Source organism: Panthera uncia (genome assembly GCF_023721935.1).
Source record: "Panthera uncia isolate 11264 chromosome B3 unlocalized genomic scaffold, Puncia_PCG_1.0 HiC_scaffold_1, whole genome shotgun sequence".
NCBI lineage: Eukaryota > Metazoa > Chordata > Mammalia > Carnivora > Felidae > Panthera > Panthera uncia.
The window spans coordinates 35,586,055-35,609,727 of NW_026057582.1; the positions used below are offsets into that span (position 1 = coordinate 35,586,055).

The 23,673-nt window shown below is 39.4% G+C and overlaps 2 protein-coding genes and 1 non-coding gene across 4 annotated transcripts in view; 1 reads left to right on the top strand and 2 right to left on the bottom strand.

The window, feature by feature from the left end:
• Positions 1-3,771: 3,771 nt before the first annotated feature.
• HSPA2 (heat shock protein family A (Hsp70) member 2) lies at positions 3,772-6,350 on the bottom strand. Its single transcript, XM_049611464.1, has one exon. It carries the CDS (start codon positions 6,048-6,050, stop codon positions 4,131-4,133), a length of 1,920 nt encoding a protein of 639 aa, XP_049467421.1. The 5' UTR covers positions 6,051-6,350; the 3' UTR covers positions 3,772-4,130.
• Positions 6,351-11,085: 4,735 nt separating this feature from the next.
• Positions 11,086-11,154, top strand: LOC125910645 (small nucleolar RNA SNORD2). The gene has a single exon (XR_007454138.1). It is a non-coding gene; the product is annotated as a small nucleolar RNA SNORD2 (small nucleolar RNA).
• Positions 11,155-11,618: 464 nt separating this feature from the next.
• ZBTB1 (zinc finger and BTB domain containing 1) overlaps positions 11,619-23,673 on the bottom strand; it is a 28,187-nt gene continuing 16,132 nt past the window's right edge. The window contains exons 2-3 of one of the 2 annotated variants that reach the window (XM_049611463.1): positions 20,980-22,895; positions 11,619-13,839 (exon numbers count right to left, since the gene is read on the bottom strand). In XM_049611463.1, the coding sequence (XP_049467420.1) occupies positions 13,803-13,839; positions 20,980-22,877 (1,935 nt within the window). In that variant the 5' untranslated portion in view covers positions 22,878-22,895 and the 3' untranslated portion in view covers positions 11,619-13,802. Of the gene's footprint in view, positions 13,840-14,669; positions 22,896-23,673 lie in introns of those variants that run through there. The other variant, XM_049611462.1, reaches the window with a different exon arrangement.

The following is a 23,673-nucleotide window of genomic DNA, read 5'->3' on the forward strand; positions in this document are numbered from 1 at the left end:
GCTGATCGCAGATTTTAGGCCAAAGACATTAACTGAATATAATGTATGCTTATATATGAAAAAGTCATAATGGAGAGATTTTCAAAGTATTATAATTCTACCTTTAAAAACTAACATGTGAGGGGTGCCCGGATGGCTCAGTCAGCTGAGCAACAGACTCTTGATTTCAGCTCAGGTCTTGATCCTAGGGTCGTGGGATCGAGCCCCAATTTGGGCTCTGCACTGAGTATGGAGCCTGCTTAGGATTCTCCCTCTCTCCTTCTGCCCCTCTCCCTTCCTCTAAAAAAAAAAAAAAAAAAAAAAAGATTTTTGGGACACCTGGGTGGCTCAGTTGGTTAAGCATCCAACTTCAGCTGAGGTCATGATCTCACAGTTTGTTTGAGCTCCGCCTTGGGCTCTGCACTGACAGCTCAGAGCCTGGAGACTGCTTCAGATTCTGTCTCTCTCTCTCTTTCTGCCCCTCTTCCACTTGTGCTGGCATGCTCTCTCTCAAAAATAGACATTAAATAAAAACTAACATGTAAGAAAATAGCAATTCCAGTATTTGAAGATCAACTCCATTTTTGGCTGCTTATTTCCTCAATCTTCAATTCACAAACAACCTAAACTGAAAGAGGAAAAGAACCTATGGCTTCTTAATTTGTTCTAAGGGAAAGACATTTCAACACTAAACATCACCCTATTAAATCTCAGAAATGCATATACCCTGAAGTATTCCGAGAGCTATCTCAAGAATAAATATTGGGCTCTTTTTCTAAGATCCATAATTTTTAAGGAATGTATCAACTTTTCTGTATCTAATTTTAATGCTTAAGGATAACCCTTCAAAACCGTTTTCTCATTTCTATTTAGACATTATACAGAAGCAACTGAATATTCCTTAACCTAACCTAAACTAGGTTTAGGTTGTTGTTCCTTAACCTAAACATACATATTGCCTTACTTAGCAATTGTCTTGTGATGTATGGATTTGAGATTCTTTAAAACTTTAATTCCAGTGTTCAAAATCAAGGGGAATATGCCTCACAGCACATGATAAACTACATTCAATTCATAGGATAAAGAAATTCTCATTAAGTCTCCCTGATATATCATACAGGTGATACAGTAAATATCCTATTATGCATGCTAAGTTTAAAGATGTGAGCAGCATTAATACCTCCTCATGAGGGTGCCTGGGTGGCTCAGTTGGTTAAGCATCCGACTCTTGATTTCAGCTCAGGTTGTGATCTCAGGGTTTTGATCTCGTGGTCGGTCGTGGGATCCAGCCTCTCCTCAAGCTTTGTGATGAGCATGGAGCCTACTTGGAATTCTCTCTCTCTGCCCCTCCACCCCTCCTCAAAAATAAACTTAAAAAAAAAAAATCTCCTCATGAACAACCATTAATTACCACTATACACATCAAACTAATGCAATAAGAAATTTAGAGTAAGCTTGTTGTGAAATTTCTGGGTCTCAAATCCTGTAAACAACCTGCTAGGTCTTATTTTGACAGGTGTTTAGACTTACTGCCTCAAAACAGGAACTGTATTAGTCAGACATTCAGGTAAGGATTTAAGTGCCCATCTGAGAAATGTTTTTAATCCCTTAGCATTCTGTATGTACTGCATTAGCCTTAGACATGACTAGTCCCTAGTGTAACACTACTTTCAAGTTGAAGTGATGCTAATTATTCCTTAAACTGTAATTTAGCCTCATCCAACATCAAGTACTTTTTCCATTGTCATTTGACTATGGCTGATCTAACATCTGCTAAGGAGTTCCCAGGAGTTATCCAGTTACCGGTTTCAAATGACCCATGGAAACACTGAATGGCTAGTTTGGTGCCTTTATCTTTGCAATATTCAGATCTAGATAAATTTGAGAAGACAAAATTAAAAACACTCAAGAAGGCTGGGGGTTTTGCAAATTACTTTTCAGAATAACAGAAAATGCAGTATCTGCATACTGATATTTGTGTTATGGCAAGTTACCAGAGGCCACGCCATAGGATAGTCAAAGAGACTACCATTGGTCATTTTCTCTGATACTTTAGAAACTAATTTCTAAAGAAAGGTCTAAAATGAAACATACTATTACCAAATTGCCCTTTTGCACTTACAGAAAGATTCCATTATATTTTGAAGTTAGAGCAAGGGATAAGTGCTTTCAACAAATAAAGGACTAAGAAAAGGTTAATAGAATGAGCATTATGTTGGAAAAAATTCATGTTAAACATCACTCTAATGCTAGTATTCACCTGATTCTGTTAGTACTAAGGTAATTTGTCAAATATTTATGTGATGCTATCTGTAGTTAATTAAACACTCTTAATGCCTCTTTGCTGAAAACTTTCCACCAATGTGGCATTAGCATTAAAATACCTGAGTTACCAGCTTTTCAGTGTAAAGAGCAATTTCCTTAAATATTTTTTAAGTTTATTTTGAGACAATTTCAATATTGCCTTTTTATTTCACTCCCATCCACTCAAATGACTTTGCTGAAAAAATTAAAAAATAAAACTTAATGTACATACGAGTCAGCTCTTGTAGGTCAGGCTTATTATAAAGCTCAACATTTTTAGGCTAATTTGTTCTCTAGTTTTTATATTATTTAAAATATTAATCTCTCCACATGACACAGAAGGGTCCACTACTAAAAACGTAGCTTCTATAATTCACTGTTATCTTATGAACAACATGGAGCAAATCTACATCACTTGAAAAGAGATATCGAAGTGTCTATATGTGATGAACACATTAGGTTAACTGTGCTTTCCAATCAGATTTACAGAATGTCTCCCAAGTTCCCCTTAAAGAGAGTAAATCAGAACAAAGCAGAAGTGTCATTCCGCTAAAAAATACAAACGTGAACCCCCTTCTCCTACGGATGTGGATTTTAAAGCTTAAGCCCAGGATAGTGGATCCCAAAGGGTTACAATATTCTTATCTGTAACAATCTCAAATCAAATATATGAGAAAATGGATATGTTGTGTATTAACAAAACACAGGACTATCTTGCACTTTTCTCTTTTAGAAAAGAACTCTATTCTAGTGAGTTAAGGCAGGTATTGCAAAAGCATTAGGATTCTCAAATCAGAAAAAAAAAAAAAATCTTTATCTCCCTCTATCCCCCAAGTAACGGTAACTATTGAAAACACAGCCTTATTAGCTCACAAGTTAAGCTGTTTCACTAGAAAATTAAGGTTAAAAACAAGTTTGACTACATTGGACTCTAATATTAAGTGGCTTTGAAGTTTGCTCTGCTGGCTCTTGTTTCAGGCACCTGCATGCACAAAAAGCAACTTGTTCCATACTAAGGCTATTGTCAGAGGACAACTCCTGCCCCAGTGTTTACTTTATACTTAACCCCAGAATATAGTTTGTATTCTGCTGGAATATTCCGGTGGATTTTTACTTGAACACTTAAGCCAAGCCTAAGGAGTCTGGATACACTGGGTACACCAGACCTGTCTGGTTTCTTTATTAAAAGGAGGGAGAAAGTTTACCCAGATCTTCTCCTCTTAAATTATTGGTAATTCAAAGCAGGAATCTCATCTGAGAATTAGACAAGACTGACTTAGACACACTTCACCTCATACTAATCTCCTAAAGACCAACATGTTTAAAACTGTAAGAAGGGAAAAGTAAAAACTCCAAGACAGTAATTTTGACATCGATTTCAGCTTTACTTTAAATTTGTATTTATGCATTTGTTTGCAAAAAGTATGCCTGTCCTTAACGTTACTAAACGCTCATTTTAATCTTAAAGTAGTACATAAAAATAAACAATTCAAGCTTCTATATGTTTTATTGTTACCAAGCTTCCACGGAACTTGTGTGCAAACTTCAGGTTTCTCATTTCAAATAAATCTCCATGCACAAACTAAGCTACTCAAAAATGCTCAAGTCAGCAAACACCCAAAATGCGTTAAAGAGAAACCTCAAATAAAGGTTTTAAAAATCAAACTGTAGAACTAACCTTTTATAATTAAACTAAGTTGTTGCACCCTTCCTTTTATATGCATACACGGGCTAAAGACTTCCAGCAACAGACCTCAGACTTGGCACAAAGGCATTTCAAAGGGGGGAAAGAAACAGAAGAAAAAAAAGAGAAAGGAAAAGAGGTTTACGCTGACTCGAGTGAAAGCTTAGTCCACTTCCTCGATGGTCGGTCCCCCGGAGGCTCCAGAACCGCCGCCGCTGCCGCCGCCGCCAGGACCGCCTTGGTAAAGTTTGCTGATGATGGGGTTGCACACTCTTTCGAGCTCTTTCTGCTTGTGTTCATACTCATCTTTCTCCGCCATCTGGTTTCTGTCGAGCCAGTTGATCACCTCCTGACACTTGTCGAGGATCTTGTTTTTGTCCTGCTCGCTAATCTTGCCCCTCAGCTTCTCGTCTTCCACCGTCTGCTTGATGTTGTAGGTATAGGACTCTACCGCATTTTTGGCGGCGACCCGGTCACGATTGGCCTCATCTTCCGACTTGTACCGCTCCGCTTCCTGCACCATCCGGTCAATGTCGTCCTTGCTCAGACGACCCTTGTCGTTGGTAATGGTGATTTTGTTTTCTTTACCGGTGCTCTTGTCAGCGGCGGTGACGTTGAGGATGCCGTTGGCGTCGATGTCGAAGGTTACCTCGATCTGGGGGACCCCGCGGGGCGCGGGGGGAATCCCGGTCAGGTCGAACTTGCCCAGCAGGTTATTGTCCTTGGTCATGGCCCGTTCGCCCTCGTACACCTGCACCAGCACGCTGCTCTGGTTGTCAGAGTAGGTGGTGAAGGTCTGCGTCTGCTTGGTAGGGATCGTGGTGTTTCTCTTGATGAGCGGGGTCATGACGCCGCCAGCCGTCTCAATGCCCAGGGACAACGGGGTCACGTCGAGCAGCAGGAGGTCCTGCACGTTCTCTGACTTGTCCCCGATGAGAATGGCCGCCTGCACCGCGGCCCCGTAGGCCACCGCCTCGTCGGGGTTGATGCTCTTGTTCAGCTCCTTGCCGTTGAAGAAATCCTGCAGCAGCTTCTGGATCTTGGGGATGCGGGTGGAGCCGCCCACCAGCACGATCTCCTGGATCTGGCCTTTGTCTAGCTTGGCGTCACGCAGCGCCTTCTCCACCGGCTCCAGGGTTCCGCGGAACAGGTCAGCGTTGAGCTCCTCGAAGCGGGCGCGGGTGATGGACGTGTAGAAGTCCACGCCCTCGTACAGCGAGTCGATCTCAATGCTCGCCTGCGTAGACGAGCTCAAGGTGCGCTTGGCGCGCTCGCAGGCGGTACGCAGTCGCCGCACAGCGCGCTTGTTGGGCCCAATGTCCTTCTTGTGCTTGCGCTTGAACTCCTCCGCCAGGTGGCTCACCATGCGGTTGTCGAAGTCCTCGCCGCCCAGGTGGGTGTCGCCGGCCGTGGACTTCACTTCGAAGATGCCGTCCTCGATGGTCAGGATGGACACGTCGAAGGTGCCGCCGCCCAGGTCAAAGATGAGCACGTTCTTCTCGCCGCCGGCGCAGCCCTTCTTGTCCAGGCCGTAGGCAATGGCCGCCGCGGTGGGCTCATTAATGATGCGCAGCACGTTGAGGCCCGTGATGGTGCCCGCGTCCTTGGTGGCCTGGCGCTGCGAGTCATTGAAATAGGCCGGGACCGTGATGACCGCGCTCTGCACCTTGCCTCCCAGGTAGGCTTCGGCGATCTCCTTCATCTTAGTGAGGACCATGGAGGAGATCTCCTCCGGGAAGAAGGTCTTGATCTCTCCCTTGTACTCCACCTGCACTTTGGGCTTTCCTCCCTCGCTCACCACCCTGAACGGCCAATGTTTCATGTCCGACTGCACCGTGGAGTCCTCGAACTTCCGTCCGATCAGCCTCTTGGCGTCGAAGATGGTGTTGGTGGGATTCATGGCCACCTGGTTCTTGGCGGCGTCGCCGATGAGGCGCTCGGTGTCGGTGAAGGCCACGTAGCTGGGGGTGGTGCGGTTGCCCTGGTCGTTGGCGATGATCTCCACCTTGCCATGTTGGAAGACCCCCACGCACGAGTAGGTGGTGCCCAGGTCGATGCCGATAGCCGGGCCGCGGGCAGACATCCTGACTGAAAGGCAAGCGACGTTAGGCGACAACACCTAGGACAGAAAACCTGCGGCGTCAACTAACGGTCGCCTCGCACTAGACACCGCGAGCGCAGACACCGTCTCCCACTCCCCTTGCTCGGCTGCCTGCTCTTATAGCCGCCTCCCTGCCGCCTTCTGGAAACTACCGGAGCCAATCGGCTCCCAGGACCGCCCGCCACAGGCTTGCCTGGGTCGGAGTGACCCGTCCGTAGCCCAACAGATTTCTAGTTGGGTGAGGGGCGGGACCCCGGCCGGCGCTCAGAGGCGGGGGCGGCCGTTATGCAAATGAAGCCCCCGCACCGGGTCTCCCCAGCGGCCTCCAGCAGCCCTTCCACGCGCGCAGCCACCAGCTTAGGAGCGTTAGGCTCGCGCCCCCCGGCCAGGTGTAGGCGCTTTAGTTCGTTCTTTGCCTTTCCTAAGGCGGGATTCGTCAACGTCCGCTGGATTGGCAGGGCATGCAACCAATGAGCAGCTCGGACTCCCGAGTGGGTGGGGAAGGGAAAGCTGGGGCGTGGCGCAAGGAGGAGACGCGGAAGCGGAGCCGGGAGAGCAGAGCCACCTGAGCGCCTCGCTCAGTTCCTAAGACTTTAAATGCGTCTCAAAGCCGAGTATTCCAACCAATCTAACACGCTGGGGTGGGGGCAGTTCCTTCGGAGTTGGTTGCTCTAAGAAACTAGGTCCAGAGCCGGGTTTGGTTTTTTTTTTTCCTCCTGCGCAGTTCAAACGGAAGGGACTGGGAGTTGGCGTGGCCTGGGCGTGAGGGCGGCTTCCTCCGGCGGGGACAAAAAGAAATGACTTTGAAGTTCCTGAGACGGGACGTCGGCCTCCTGGAATTTTACTTCGCGTGCTTCGCAGCGTCTCTGTGGGTGTGAGCGCTCGATAAAAACCGCCTAGCGGGCGGGACAGCAGTAGCCCGCCGGTGCGACCTGAGAGGCCGACGGTTTTTCTGCCCGCGCGCGGGCGGCCTGCGCAATTGGAGATCGGGAAGCGGCTGCGAGTCGTCCTCCCAGGGTTTAAACTTTCTCCACCTCGCTCTCCATTTTTCCTGCTTGTCCTGCCTCTTAGAGCTCCCTGATTTCGTCTCCCGGTTCTCTCCACTGCTTTCCTTATTTTCCGTTTTAAGTGCTTTATTCCCCAATTTGAGTTCTTCACTGGAAAAATCTATAAATTAATCAAAACCTGCACGTTGAAGCACCACTAAGTAACTTAGGCTGACGCCCCCCAAGATTCTCTCATCCCCAGCATGAGCTTGCGCTGGTGTTTATGACCGAGTTTTGTTTATGACCCAGCTCAACTGAAATTGTTATCTTTAGCTATGCTGACGTTACATTAGAGACCTAAACCCTCAGAGTAGGTAGATGAAAAAGGAATGTAATTCATTCTATTATGTTTAAGAGGAATTTGAGAATGGGTCTGGAAGTACTATCTGGCACCAGCTGATAGGAGGTAGAAGCAGACCCCTATATTTGGACTCTCGAAGGAAGACAGTAACCAAATTGCTGTCACGAAAACAGCGGTAACACTTCACATTAGGGGGGAAAGCTGGAGACATTCAACGAGCTTTAACAGATACCTATTATGTGAGAGTAAAAAGACAAATGAAATGGGCTGTTTTTATGAAGTTAAGGCTCTAATAAAAAGATAAACGTAATTTGAGAGAAGTGCTATGGGAACACAAAGTAGGGGAACATCCGAACAGCGCAGGGTGTGTTGGTGAGGGCTTCCTGGAAGCGATGACACCGCTGAGCCAGGCGCTCAAGTTTGCCAGCAAAGAAAGGAGGGAGGGCCTTCTTTCCATGCGTTGTGGCATGGGCGGAGTTTTGAGCAGCTGTGCTGAGGCAAATACAAGTTCTGGACAGAAGATTAGTGTCTCTATAAGAAGAGGGACACAAGCACCAAATAGTCTCTTCGGATGGACGGGATACATTTAGGAGCTTTACCTGTCATGATTTTTTTCCTGAGGCCATGGGAAGGGGGATCCAGGTTTTGAAGGAGGCTGGTAGTATAGAGCCCCTTTCAGATTTGGGTGAGACAATGCTGGAGAGGAGTTTTTGCCAAAACAAAACAAAACAAAACAAAACAAAACAAAACACACATAGCTATCCGTGACCAAAAAGTAATGCTGACAGAACCCTATAAAATCAATGAATATTCCTTTCTTTTATCTACTTGTGTATGTCATTTCCAATTTTAAAAAATACATTTGCTATTTGTTAGTCTCATTGGTTACATAGGACACTGGTTTTAACCACAATTCCCATCTCTTTTTCTATGAAAGAAGTTGATTTGGGACTAGGAAACCTTTTAAAGAAAATATTAGGGAAACAAAATAAAACCAAAAAGTTTCTATTAAAGTTGCCTTGAATTGTGAGTACAGACCTCTTGATTTTATTCTTGGAAATTTTTGCCTTTTATGTAATTAAAAGGGGAGAGGGGAATTAGGGGGCTGGAAAGCAATACAAATTCTTTGTAGAACTGATGATACAGTGTGATTTAGAGACAGGATCTCAGCTACAACTGTGAAAGCAGAAAGAACAGTGAGAAACAAACTCATCAGATCTCTCGTGTTCAGACAGCCCTCATACACTTCCTTCAAGCAAAGCAAGGCTGCAAAAAATAAACATGCTAGTTCTTACAAGCACTAAAATTGAAGCTTCAGGAAGAGAGAGGTTCTTTTGTATAGTAACTATATACTCTATGCATAGTTATTATAAATAAATCCTGCAGTCTAACTCCACATTCATCTTTAACACTGCTTTCCAAAACTACAATAGCAGTTTTATCTGTATTTTCAGTATTTATATATACTTTTTCTGCTCTTCTTACCTAGTATATCGATGTTTTATACTTTTTTTCAAGTAAATTCTACTCCCAACATGGGGCTTGAACTCAGGTCCCTGTGATCAAATCACATGCTCTACCAGCTGAACCAGCTGGATGTCCCTATGTTTTATACTTGAAATGGCATCTGAGTTTTTCCCAAATAGACGTAGTGTTTGCATTTTGATTTTATATGAAATAAACATTTGTAGTCCTAGAACATTGTCATATATTGACTGTTCTCGGAATTTTTATATTGTTCCTTACTTGTATTGATTTTTTAAATTTGTTCCTTTCTCTTTGATGATTGTGGCTCATAATTCATTTAAAATGTAACCCATTAAAAATGATCAAATTTGCAAATTTATAATCAAATAATATTCATCAATGCCAGCATTGGTGCAGCCAAACAGGTAAATGCTGCTGGTGGGAATATAAATTAGTACACTCTTTCTGGAGGGCAATGTGACAAGATTTTTTTCTTTACCTTAAATATGATCATACCCTTCATTTAGCATTACTCTTTGTAGGGTTAATCTTAAGGAAATAATAGAACATACAGGCATATTATTTGTAATAACAACAATAATAAAAAGGAAATGGCTTAAATATCTGACAATAAGAAAATGATTACATGAAGTGTAATACATTCCTATGATGAATTATTACGTAACCATAAAATTGTGTACAAGAATTTGTAATGACATAGGAAAATGTTCCTGATATAGTTAAACGGGAAAATAAGATCTAAGACTTTTGTAGCCTATTCTGTATGTAGGATAATCTTACATATATTGAAAATGAATCAAAATTGATTATCTCTAGATGGTAGGATTGTCAATAATTTTTCTAAATTTTCCTGTAATTTTACAAGGATTTTTAAAGCTTGACTATTAACAGTCAATTGAAACAAAGTTTGGTAGTTTACTATTTACATAGAAATCATTCCTGATTTTCAACAAGGGAAAAATCTCTTTGGCAGATTATAAATACTGGGGTGTTTCAAATATTTTTAAAATCCAAAAACTGAAATTCTACACAGTCTGGAAAAACATATGTCAACATATGTCAAACCCTCTAATTAATAATCCCCACCACCCAGAAGAATACCTGGAACACAGTAGTGATTCACTAGCTCAGTGTTTATGAAGAGCGGCCTGAGGCACATTATTTAACCAAAAACTGGGAAATAATAACTTCATTTTTTTTCCCATATAAGAAGAAGATTCTCTGCCTCTCTCTTACATTTCTGTACTAAATAATACTACCAGGACCAAAAATTGAAACAAATTCACATCTGAAAATACTTGTACTAGAGATACAAAGATGGGTAAGATTAAGTCTAGAACTATGTACCTGGGTAGTCAGGCCTGCCCTAAGGAGACTGAATAAGAAGAAATTTTTCCAGAATTACCGGGGGGGGGGGGGGGAGCTTATGGATTTTCTGGAATCCTCTCAATCCCTACCCAGACACAACTTTCATAAAGGTTGTGGATTGTTTTGAGGAGCTAATGTTGGCCTGAAGAGAAAGTGTAGTAAGTAGCAGCCTGTAATTTGAGGGCCTACGAGCAAAGTGGAGCTGAACTGGTTATTTAAGATCTCTATAGGGGTGCCTGGGTGGCTCAGTCTGACTTCGGCTCAGGTCATGACCTCACGGTTTTGGGAAGTTTGAGTTTGAGCTGACAGCTTGGAGCCTGGAGCCTGCTTCAGATTCTGTCTCTCTCTCTCTCTCTGTCTCTGTCTCTGTCTCTGTCTCTCTCTCTGCCCCTCCCCTGCTTGCCCTATGTCTCTCTCCCTCTCTCAAGAATAAATAAACATTAAAAAACAAAACAAAATCTCTATAAATACTTCCATTTTATACTTCATTGGAAGTACCCTGTCCCCAAATTTTTATCCAATCACCTGTCACTATAGGAAAAATTTCACCATTTGCTCTTTTAGTCTTAAAAACCTGAGTCTTTAAAAGTTACAATTAAACTGCAGATACACTGTGGTCTGGAGGAGGACACGTCCTGGTATGGAAAGCTAAGACCTGCACCTGGAAGAGAGTCTTTTCCAGAAAAGAAGTGAATCTGTGACAATAACACTAACTGGGCCTTACTTCAGTTCTGTACAGTGCTAGCTTTGAGGATAGAATCTTGTGGAATAGTCTGACCCAATATTGTCGTAATTGTTAATACTTAACTAGATTCTGTGCAATTATGGCAATCATCTTTGGGAACTGGACTGCAATGAAGAGAATACACTTTGCTGATCACTTTGGGGGAATGGGTGCAACTTTCATCTCTTAAGCTGAACATAGACAAAATGAATTATATTGGTAAGGAAGTTATTTCTCTGAATAAATTGTCATTTTGAAAATTAACCCTCTGAAAGAACTAAATACTATGTCAGTGCATTTTTTTATAAATGATTATTTCTTTTTTTATTTTAGGGAGAGAGAGAGCACGAGCGGGGAGAAGGGCAGAGGGAGAAAGAGAGAATTGTAAGCAGGCTCCATGCTCAGTGAGGAGCTCCATCCCATGACCGTGGGATCATGACCTGGGCCGAAATCAAGAGTTGGACGCTCAACCGACCAAGCCACCCAGGCGCCCCTGTTATTCCTTTTTATATTATGAAGAAACCTAATTGATTTTTTGCCACCTGTGTTTTCCATAAGATAGTACTTTTCTAATCATTCTATATAAAATAATCCAGGATTTGGCAATAAGAACTTTTTGTAGTTTTGCTTTGCATGTTTTTTTTTTTTTTTTTTTTTGATTTTAAGTAATCTCTACCTGCAACCTGGGGCTCTAACTCACAACCTTGAGCTCAAGAGTCGCATGCTCTACAGACTGAGCGAGCCCGGTGTCCCTGCTTTGTGCACTTCTTAAGCTGCTCAGGAACACAATAATTAGCCGTCTCCGATATTTTATTATTTTTGTATTAGGGAATGGATGGGGTTGATAATAATTTTTCAGACAAGTAATTCTGTAAAAGAGCCAGGTTGAAGAAATACTGTATAAATAAAAGTAATATACAGACAGTTTAACTTCTGAACATAGAGGAGGAAATTTTATTAGGTAAAAGCAACGGATTAAGATATGTAACAAAAATTTTCCATGTAACTCAGTAACTCCATTTCATACTAACATACAGAAAATAATCACATTATAGAATGCATTTATATCACTTATAATTATTGTAATTCATTACAGTTATAGTTTAGTACAGTCAAAATTTAAGCCATATTTCTTTTCTAAATCTACTTCTACAGTCATTATTTGTTGAGTCTCTACTGTATCGATCTGGCACCTTTAATTACAGGTAATCTTTTATCTTGTCTGTTTCCTACTTGTTATAAGTCTGCAGGTTCATATGCTTCCCAAGAGATTAGCTATAGTTTTTTACTTTGTTTTTGTTTTTTAGAATCTAACACTTGTCTAAACTTATTTCTCTTAAAGCAGTTGAATTCGTATGAACTCGAAGTCTTTATTTCTCCTATCCCTTCAGGCCCCTATACCCACTACCACATTCTAATTAACTTTCATTCTAATTAATTTTATCTAAGTTTTTGTTAGTCTAATTATTAGAAGGAATATTCAAGTTATCATCCCACTTTATAGCTAGAGATTTTAAATGACTTAACTTTTGCATATACTATTATATATACTCTAAGTTAGATTTCTTTGTGTAATTCTTTACTAAAACATTTGAAGAAATAGGCATAAAAGCAAAATAAGCATTTCTGGAAATATATAACATCAGGATATTGCATAAGAAACAATAATAATAAATAATGAATTGGATAGACAGTTAAACAAAAATAAAACTATGAGTATCTCACAATAAGGAAATAGTATGGCTGTAAGATTCATATGGTTAAGAAATGTGTGTATGAGCATATATATATATATATATATATATATATAAAACAAAGTATTTGAAGCCAAGTTAAAATCTCCTCAAACATTTCATTTCCCGGTGAAAGGTGTTTTGTTTTGTTTTTTTTTTTAAACACATCAATCGTTTCACTCAATACTTAGTTAAATTTTATCTTGAAATTTGAAAGCTGAGAAATATGGTATTATATGTTAATACTGAGAATAAATATTTAACAGAAACTCATTCTACCTTATTAGGTTATATTGCTAAATTCAGAAGAAAATAATGTGTCTTAAGATACATTCTTTTTGTTGTCTGTGATTTATGAAAATCTATTGAAGTAATAACCACTTTGGTTTTCCTTTGAGTTAACAGGCTTAAAGGGAGCTTCATTAATATTAATAATCAAGTTTGTGACGAGTATATACAGTGAAAAAGGAGGAAGGGCAAATGTTACATTACAACGAGTAAAAAGTAGATTATCTTTTCTTGTTAAAAAATTGGTCTCATTGTTTTTTTCTCTGTACCCACATCTCTTTATTTATACTCTAAACTGTAGATTTTGGAGTGTAATTTTTTTAATTGTCTAACTGCATTTCATAATATGTAAACTGTGATTGAGATTATTTTAATTTTAGGATTATATGTGTTTACACAGATACGTTATTATCTCTTTATAATATATTTATAGTAGCCTAGCAACCCCTTTTATTTTAGAAGGGACCATGGAAGATAATTAGCATATAAAGTCTCATTTTAGTGTAGCTTTAACCACTGATGCCATATGAATATTCTGTTACTTTAGCAGATTTTCCACAAATACTAGGAGAGTCACCGTGAATCAATTTTGTCACAGCAAAGTGATTCCAAAGTGATCTTTACTGAGTTTTCTTGGATCCTTGAAACTGGAACCTTTGGGATTGATGAGGTTTGTCAGGAAGACAGAAAAGATGGTGTCACTTCAGATCTGATATTCCTGGGTCTGGACTTAAAGATTATCTGTTGAAGATTGATTCTTCCCCATGTCCTCTCCAAATTCAGATCTCACTTCTCCAGAGGTTTAGAAGGCCCTATTTCACCACTGCCACACAGAAAAAGACAAAACTCAAGAAAAATAATATTACAAGTTGACTGCTCTACAAGATACAACATAATTCTTAGGTCAGAATTTCATGGCTTGGGGTACTAGGCCAGCATAATATTACGAGAACAAAGAATGGAAGCAAAAGCATAGTTCCTAGGACTTAAATTTATTTAATTTCTTCCTTAATGTAACTCATTGAACCCTTCAAATACAAGGTGTTCTTATTACTAATACAATTCTTCAACTTTAGGGGCACCTTTTTTCTTGTGATTTAAGCAAAAATGGGTAGGACACACACAACACGAAGAGTAAGAGGTCAGCCAGGTAGAGGAAAGTAGGGAGAAAGGAAGCAGTTAAGAGTTCTTTCTTCATTCAAATCAAATAATTTTACAATGTGCTTTAACCTTTTTTTAAAAGTTTATTTATGCAAGTAACCTCTACACCCAAGGCGGGATTCGAACTCACGACTCCGACATCAAGCACCGCATGCTGTACTGACTGAGCCAGCCAGGTGCCACGCGATGCATTTTAACTTGTTAATGGCAAATCTCTGATTGGAAGATCTATCTAACAAATTTAAAAGTTCATGTTCTCTTTACTGAGTGCCTTCAGCCATCATACTGACATTGTTTTCTTCAAATATTAAATGTTGCACACTCTGCAAACAAAAATAAAGTACACACATGAACGCTGAGAAGGAGCTTTCCTTCAAATCCCTCAGTTCACAACTCTCCTAAACTGCCTCAGTGATTCTGGGTAGAATTGTATTTTTTGCAACAATGCTTTACCCTATTTTTTTTAAAAAAAAGAGATTGTCTCTTAAAATATGTCTCTTAAAATATTTTCTCCCACATCAGGGAATGCATAAGCATTTGAAAGAAAAGATGGCCTTCATAATCTGGATGGAATTCTATTTCTGTCATCCAAAAATGAGCTTTGCTGATTCTGACTGGTATTAAGTACAATAAAAACAACATAGTAACTTCGGAAATAAAGCTTAAGTGGGGGCTTCCTAGGCTGTCCTCTTTAAACTATTTCTTTCTCACATAGGTAAGTTCAGAGAGTCATGCAAGTTTTCTCACATAAAATTGTTAATATTCCTGATTCTGAAAGGAAATGTCTTTTACATATTTGTCATCCCCCGGCCTGAGAGTTTCCTGCGACGTCTTACTTGGTCACAATGATGATGAGTATATTGATACATTCGATTCAGAGCCAAGTACTGCACTACAATGTTTACACCACCTTTTTTGTCAACAAATGAGTAACGTAATGAGAAATTCTAATGGCTTCCTGCCCCCTAGTGATCTGTGGTAGATTTTGATAGAAAGGATGAACAATTCTGTCACTACCAATGGACCTCAATGATTTGGTTCTCCTGGATATAAGGAAACGATTTAAGCTTCTTAATGACAAAGTCAACTAAGCACCTGAATATAAATATGTAAGCGGCAATAAACTGGTTCAAAACTAGCATGTTTACAAGCTATTATCATTTAGTTTGTATTTACCAATACTCACAGACATAAAAGGGCTTGCATTTTAAATCCTTGCATCTTTGCTTCTTGCCAGCATATAAATTTATAAGTAGTTACATTTCATCTGGTTTTAGTATAAGACTCTTCTGATCTGTTACCGAGTAGCATGTGCTTGAGTTTGCTAGAAGGCAATGAAAGTGGGCCACCTGAGTAATTATAAAGGCATCATCCATGAGTCTTCCCCATCTTATTCTCTTCACTCAAAAAATAACATTTGGCAGATGGTAGAAAGACCATTAAAGTAGTACATTTAATACAGTAGTAGTAAAACCTATTGTATAGCTTTTAGAAATCAGGCAATAGACGTATCAAGTTAAAATCAGATTAGACTGGGAGGGGGATGGTTTCACTTAAACCATTAACTGTTCTTTTTTTTTTTTTTAAGTTTGCCGCTAGGTTAGCGTGCAAAAATAGCTGTTGTTTCCTGAAACTGTCTTTCATTTCTTTTATGAGTAAGACTGTGTTTATAAGTTTACACTAATATGTTTGGTAAATTGAACTATAAAGAGAATAACCAACTTTTGATTTTAGGCCAACTTACATCACTCTGTAATCAAACCAATCACAATATGCCAATTAAGAATTTTGTTTTTTAGCCAAAGACATGAAAATTTTCTTATCCACATCATCTGTTAAGGCAAAAAGAGGACACTAGTTATTCTGGGGTCCTGGCTTTTCTTGGGAATACTTTCAAATGGCTGGAATTATTCAACTCATCAGTCTCATAACCAATAAAATGGTGACTGCTTGGAGATGAAAACATAAAGGTCAGGAATAGGGAAAATAGAAGGGGAAAAAGTTACAGTAGAAGTACAGAAGTGGAATTCAAATTAAATTTTACTTGGGCACTTACAATGGGTCTTCCCAAATGGCTGATTATACCACTAAAGGTTTAAGTTTAAGTAAAGGAAAATTAAAACATGTCAATAGTCAGGATTTATTTCTAAAACATCACTCTGAATGTGACCCATTCAAATAAAAAGTTTCGTGTCCAACTGATATGTTTCCACATTATTCAATGCGTTCATTAAGTACCTTACCAGGCACAGCAGATCACAGATGCAACATGGAGCACAGAGTTTCATAGGAGCTTTATCACACGTGTTCCTAGGCTGAAAAGGGCCTCCTTTGTACTTCTTGGTAGGTGAGGTATGTGGCTGAGTGGTTAAGTACAGGCATGTAGAAATCAAATAGGTCTAGGCTCAATTCTAGCTCTTGTGGTTAATTTCTGTGTGATCTTAGGAAAAATACTCAAGTCTCTGTGAACCTCAGTGCCCCATCTGGAAAATCGAAAGAATACTTACCTCATAAGGCTGTGAGGCTTAATTAAAATTGTGCACGTAAAGCACTTGGCGGAGCATAAAGAGCGTTAAGTAAATGGATGCCAGGATTACTAAGGGAGAGCTCTAGGATGGATGGATCAAGGGCTTCCTAATCTGGGCGGCATCTTCATGCTCTTAAACACCCAACAGCACCCTACTTGCTTCACTTTGCTGGCATGCATCCTGTCATCCCGTTCCCTACACCTCAAATATCAAGGAGATGGGGGGCATTCCCCAAGGATATGTCCCCACAGAGCTTTTTGGCACCTTGGTGGCCTAGGCATTGTACTGCTACGCTGCCTGAGGAACGCTGGCATTTATCACAGACAAACATTGGTTACAAAGGAGGTGGGGCCCGGTGAGGAAAGATGAGGAACTGATCAAGTAGATTCATGGAAAACAAATTAATTTTAACTCACAAAACCCATTAAAAATCAAGAAACACGCCACACTTCTTTACTCCCAACAACGTGTACCGATACACATTTGGGTTTTCTTTTGGTTGGTACTCATTCACCTTTTTGTTAACAATGACAAGTTTTATGTTTACTTTAACTGTTAAACTGATTATGAGGGGGGAATTTTTCCAGAGATCTAGTATATATGGAAGTTCCTTAACTTGTGGTATAGAGGAACAAGTATTGTTTAACCAGGGAGAAAGTTGCCAACCGTCACTAGCCTCTCTTCCTACTTTTTTAGAATAGAAAACTTAGTATATTATCTCAAGCATTTAGGCATATCCTTGGCATGTTCACAGCAATTGTTTCACTAGGCATTTTATGGCTGTAATTATTTTAATGTATCAGTATTATTTTAACCTACCAAAGTACTTCAATCTCTACTCTCACCTAAGACAATCCCAAATGTTTATATTTTATTCAACTCCTACATCTCGTTCGTGTTTTTGTTTTCAACTACAGCACTTAAATACGATTTTTCACGTCAGTCTATTAGTTTTCCTTTTGATTGGTGCTCTGACTGCCCTAGCAAAGTTTGTCCTTATTTTAATTCTTTTAGTTCTATAACTAGCCCCTAGAATCCCTGTTCTTTCTTCTAAGTTTTGTCCACATTCGAACTTCATACATTAAACTAGCCTTGTACCATTTTACGCCATGAGAGTCATTTGCCTCAATAGTTTTACTTTAAAAATATGGGTGAGATTAAGTCAGATTTCTGAGTCCTACTGCACTGCCACCCTGTTGTGCTTCGTTAATCTGAGATTCTTAGTGGTGCTTATTACAGAATTATAAACATCCAAGTTGTCACCGTAACCGGTGACAAGCTTTGATAGGCACGGACTCCATTTCTCTAAGATTTCTTGCTGAAGAACAAAGGCCCTTTAAAAGGAAGACTCTGTTTATGAGACACAAGATTCCACAGATATCTGTCTAGATTTTCCCTTCATTTTTGGATTCGGAGCCTAATTACATAAATTGTAAAAGGCAGGAGGAGAAGGTAGCTTCCACAACCTCGATTCATTGCCTTCACAGCACGGAGGGCAAGAAGCAATAGCAAGGAGTTACAGCTCTGTAACCCCAGGAAAGGAAGGAAGTCAGAGGAAACTGGGTTGGAGAGAGGTGTCAGACATTTTTCATTCCCCTTAACTGTAAGAGGCAAGTAGCTTTTAAATGTACTCTCTGCCTTAATGAGGAAAATTTGTACATTATACCCACAGGAGCCTGTGCTGCCCTATAGCTGGTTCCAAAACAAAACAAAAGTTGTTCTGAGTAATATGGAACTGGAAGGACACATGGTGAGGTGGGGCTTCGCGAAACCATAAACTTCTCAGTTATGTAAAGTTAGACATTATGTTCAATGTTTATATATTTGCTTGCAAATTGTTGGCTGTCGGTCCATGTCAAAACATTAAATTAACGCTCCCTTTTCCTAATGGAATAGACAATCCTTTTTTACAGCACGGGAGTATTTAGAAACCACCCTATTCTTTAATGGTGGGAAGCCACTGCAATCGATATTGGTGAAGATCATGGAAAAAGGTGATTCCCCCTAAAAATTATGTTCACTGAGATACTCTATCAATAGTTTGGAAATTTGCTGAGTTTATCTTATCTCGTTACGCAACCCTCTGATGGTCTCTGGGTTTGTTACAGAGCTTTTATCAGGTTCTTATCAGTAATATATACACCATATTTCAAGTGGCACTCCAGATTTAATTCCTTGATGAACTACTGTGTCCAAGACTCAGCTGAATCACTTTTCCTGCTTTTTCTGCTATGTGGCTTTAAAAAAAAAAAAAAAATTCCTAACTTCCTGTTTATCTATTAGTGTATTTCCCCCGTCTCTATTTCCCATTATTTTAATACCACATGCCACCTGCACTGTCCCTCTTCTTACTTATCCTATTCTTACTTGTATCCCCACAAATCTCCGAGCTCACACTGTGCTCCAGTACTTCCTTCTCTTTCAGCTAGATCTGTGTTAGTCAGTGTCTCAATTCTCTTGGCAATTTTTCCTCGTATGCAAATTGTATAGAAAAATAGGACTTGCATAGCTTAAAAATCTGATGTAAGCAAAAAGAGCAATGCTGTTAAGTTACTGTGCATAATTACAGAATTGCATGTTTAAATACAGACGTCACTTAAAATCCCTTGCGTTATGAGAAGGGTATGACAATGCAAGTAATTCACATTAAAAGGCATTCTATTCGGTAGATGTGGTTATTGGTGTGTCGGCTGTGCCAGTGTTTTAATTCACATGTAATTCAATGTAGACCCTGTGCCAGCAACAACTAACAATGATACTCCTTTAACTAAAAATGATAAGCTATTTCTACTTATATGCTCTGTGATTATTTTATAGTCCTCAAATTTTGCAGTCCTTTACAGAAAAAAATAGTAATAAAGCATGGCGATAAACTGCAATTTGCCACAACACATTTCCTCCAAATCTTAGTATAAAACACAAGACATTTTTTTGCACACTCTACTTTTATAGAACAACCAGGTTTGTAATTGATTTCTTTATTTTATTTGATTTATCAATATACATGGCAGCTTTCTCAAATCTCAAAGTTAAGTTCCAAAAGTATGTAATTTTAAAGATGAAAAATCATTTTCCTTTAGATGTCATATTCCTAGAGAGCTATTAAAGTCTATTTATAAACAAAAATAATTGATAAACTAATACACTTTAGAAATCAGAATATTTTAAATTATTTTAAATGAATACAAGATATGTCTTTTTAATTAACTATCATAGTTAAATTTAATATCACAAAACAAAATGACATGTCCCCACTAATTTCTCAAGTGGGGTAAAGTCATTGGATTTTACACTTAATATAAGTTTTAAATGTGATTATTAAATGATAATATTTTATCAATTATAGGAAATATTCATTTATAGGAATTTCCTTAGGTCCATCAATCTTTTTAGGCCAAGTTTGAGCCCATGTCAACCTTCAAGTTTAGAGTCAATGCACCTAGCCTGCCTAACAAGCATGTCAATTAAAGAATATGGATTTCATTGATAAAAAAAAAAGGGGGGGAATAAACAGTAGCTAAATCATTGTTCAACTTACCAAAAAAAAAAAAAAAAAAGCTAATAGCAAATGAGATAGTTTCCAAGAATTACTTTAAAAAGTTTTTTTAAATAAACACAAATGGCCAATGATGTTGGATTTAAAATTTCACAGGATAACTTTACAAAAAAAAAAAAAAAAAAAAAACCCACATAGAAATAGTAAAGTCATCACCTTATGATAAAAAAACTAAAGTTTAATAGTCATTGAAGGGGTAACAACCACTTGTAGTCTACATTGAAAAGTAATTTTAATCATAGCTAAAACAAACTAAAATCAAAGAATTCTATGAAGAAATAACAAAAATGATAAACATTTAATAACATCTAAAATGTAGATACTTAAGATCCTAAACAAAAATATTAAAGGTAAAAGGGCCTTGAGATCTTTCTCCAACAATTCATCTTATAAAATCAATTTCTAAATAGCTCATATCCTTTGCTTTGGTGTTTTGTCTGCTATCAACTAAACGTGAGTACAGTAGAAAATCACTTATGTTCTTTTCAAATGCTTGGCATTATAATGTGATCTCATATCTTTCCTCAAATTAAATTTGGCTCCACATATTCCACATGTATACAGATGAACATCCATGTGCTGTTCCAACTGTTCATTATTTGGGAATATCTGAAAGCAGACCTGGCATATAGTCTCACCGGCAGATAAATGAGAAATCATATGCCGCACATGGTCATGTTTTCTGAAGTTTCCTTGATCACAAATGGAACAGACATACCTGGCCATGCCTTTGTGCATATCATTGTGCAGTCGCAACTGACGCTCTCTTAAAAACTGCTTTCCGCATGTCTGACAGACAAACTGTTTTTCCTTGGTGTGAACAGTGTAGTGTTCTCTTAAGTGGCACCGCTGATAAAATCCTTTTCCACACAGATTGCAGAAATGCTTTCGTCTGTGATCTCTCTCGTTTTCTTCCATGATGGCACTCTTAAACACATCTTGGTCTAGGCAGCTAGACATATGTTCAACCACTAGGTTCTCAGTTTCAAAACGCTGGCCACAATTTGGACATCGGAAAGGACAGGCAGAGTGTTTAAATAACTGCTTTTTTTGGATACTGTTGATCTGGAAATGATTGTCCCTGAAATCATCCAACATTTCAACAAACATATCTCTTATTTCTGACTGCTCATCAGGATTCTCTTCCATGTCCATTTTCTCCTCGGCATTTCCTAAGCCATTCATTGTCAGATCTTGGGGTTCTCCACATCTCTGCGCATGTTCCTGAAGCTGTCTGCCCTTAACAAGGATCTGTCCGCATTTACCACACGCACAGATATTTTCAATGTGTTTGGCTAAGTAATGGGATGACAGGTCCTCCTCGGTGATTGTGAGTCCGCACAGCTCACAAGACGCATTTTCGGTATCCTCTTGTACCGGACTGCTGTTGTTAGGGGGCCTCATACTTTCTAAACCTCCTCTTTCTTCAGCACTTATTGACATCCGAGGTTTTAGAGTTTTCCTACCACTTTTTTTAATACCGATCTCTTCTTCAACATAGTATCTATAAAATGGCTCTTCAGGTTCATCTTCTAATTCGTCGTTGTCAGTGGATTCGTTACAGTCTTTATCAGTAACTTTAATGATGTTAAAGTCTTTCAGTTCGTCTGTAGGAATATCTTCTGGCTCCATCTTGATAATGATTCTTTTCCTTTCGGCAGCTCTGCTTTTTTCTTCACCGGCTAGCTCAGACTCCACGGTGCTACTTTTTCTGCTTCCAGGGGTTGAAGTCGAATCCTCGGCCGCCTGGCTCGGGTCTTCTCGGTATTTGTCCGTCTGCGTAGAAAATGTTTTAGAAGAATCCTTTTCACCAAACTCAGCTTTGATATTACTGTCTTTTCCATCTCTAAGATCCACTATTCTGTGGTAGGATCTTGTGTTTTGGTACGAATGTCTGTTAGTACAGGTTAGCACATGCTCATCTAATAACTTTTCACAGCTAAAGCCAAATCCACAGCTGTCACAGGTAAAACTCCGTCCAAAGCGTCGTGACACACGTTCTTTTGGAGTAGATAATTTGGACACCGAACTTTTTTTACAGACATCAAACAGTGGTTCCGGAAAATTACCTAACTGTAAAGACTCTTCATCGGGCTCTCTGTTATGTGGTGTATTTACGGTTGAACTGGGTTCTGCACACCACCTATTGGCCTCACTGCCATTTCTAGCCACTGTGTCTTCGTACATTCTTACCCCAAAGATCATCTTGCTGTTCTGTTTGCTAGAAGCAGAAGATGAACACTTGGAACTGGAACAATCTGCATCCTGTATGTCTTCTAAGCAGTCAGGAACATTGTACAGCTGTAGATAGTTCATTGCCACTTTAAACTGCTCAAAACTAGAGGGAGCAGTCATGATTTTACCTAAATACATAAACTGCAGAATGAGATCAAAACACTCGGCACTAATTTTCATGTTGCTGAGATTCAGTTGCGCAGTACTGTGCTGATGGTTCATGAAAAACATTCTAAAATAGGAGCTACAGGCAGCCAGAACTGCTTTGTGTGCTTGGAAGTAAATGTCATCGATTGCAATACAACAGTCACAGAGAAAACCCCATTCCCTTTGGTTGTTTAGCTGCTGAAGGACGTAGCTGCTGTGGCTGGGCTTTGCCATCTTCTATTAATTAGAGACCTATGTAAAACAAAAATAGTAAAGTCAGACGAGGTATCTTTAGAAAGCACCTGAAGGGTAATTTTGATCACACTTTGTGACTTGTGTGACTTTGCTATTATAACAAAGGTATACGTAGTTTTCCATTCCAGTGTAGGAAAACTCAATAATATATACCTGAATGCTTTTTTAAATTTGAAGATGAAGACAGCCATTTATTCAAGCTTCCCACTTTGATTTTAAGAAGCACAATGGGGGCACCTGGGTGGCTCAGTCGGATGAGCGTCTGACTCTTGATTTTGGCTCAGGTCATTATCTCATGGTTCGTGGGATGGAAGCCCTCAGCGCGGAGCCTGCTTGGGATTCTCTCTCTCTCTCTCTCTCTCTCTCTCTCTCTGGCCCTTCCCCACTCACATGCTCGTGCTCTGTCTCTCTCAAAATAAATATTGTGTTAAAAAAAGAAACCCAAGCTAAGGTATCAAAAACAAAAACCATCACTTTGGTTTCCTCAAACTATGTTGGGAATAACATTTACTAGATTTGAAAGGAAAAAGTTTAAAAGTACCTGACGGATACAAACAATGAAAGTAAATAAAATAACAACTTAAACTGAAAGTTCATAAACTAAACTACAGAGTATTAAAAACTTAGGTAACGGGTATTAAGGAATCACTCTCATATTTAAGTGTGTTGAATGTATTTTTGTTGTGTTAAAAGAGTCCCTATCTTTTAGATAAACACGCTAACGTATTTACAGATGACGTGATATACCCTAAACTACGCTTGAAAAAAATCCAGT

What these genes read in the sequence shown, in the direction of transcription:
- HSPA2 (XM_049611464.1), bottom strand. Translation starts at nt 6,050, where the DNA reads ATGTCTGCCCGCGGCCCGGCTATCGGCATCGACCTGGGCACCACCTAC.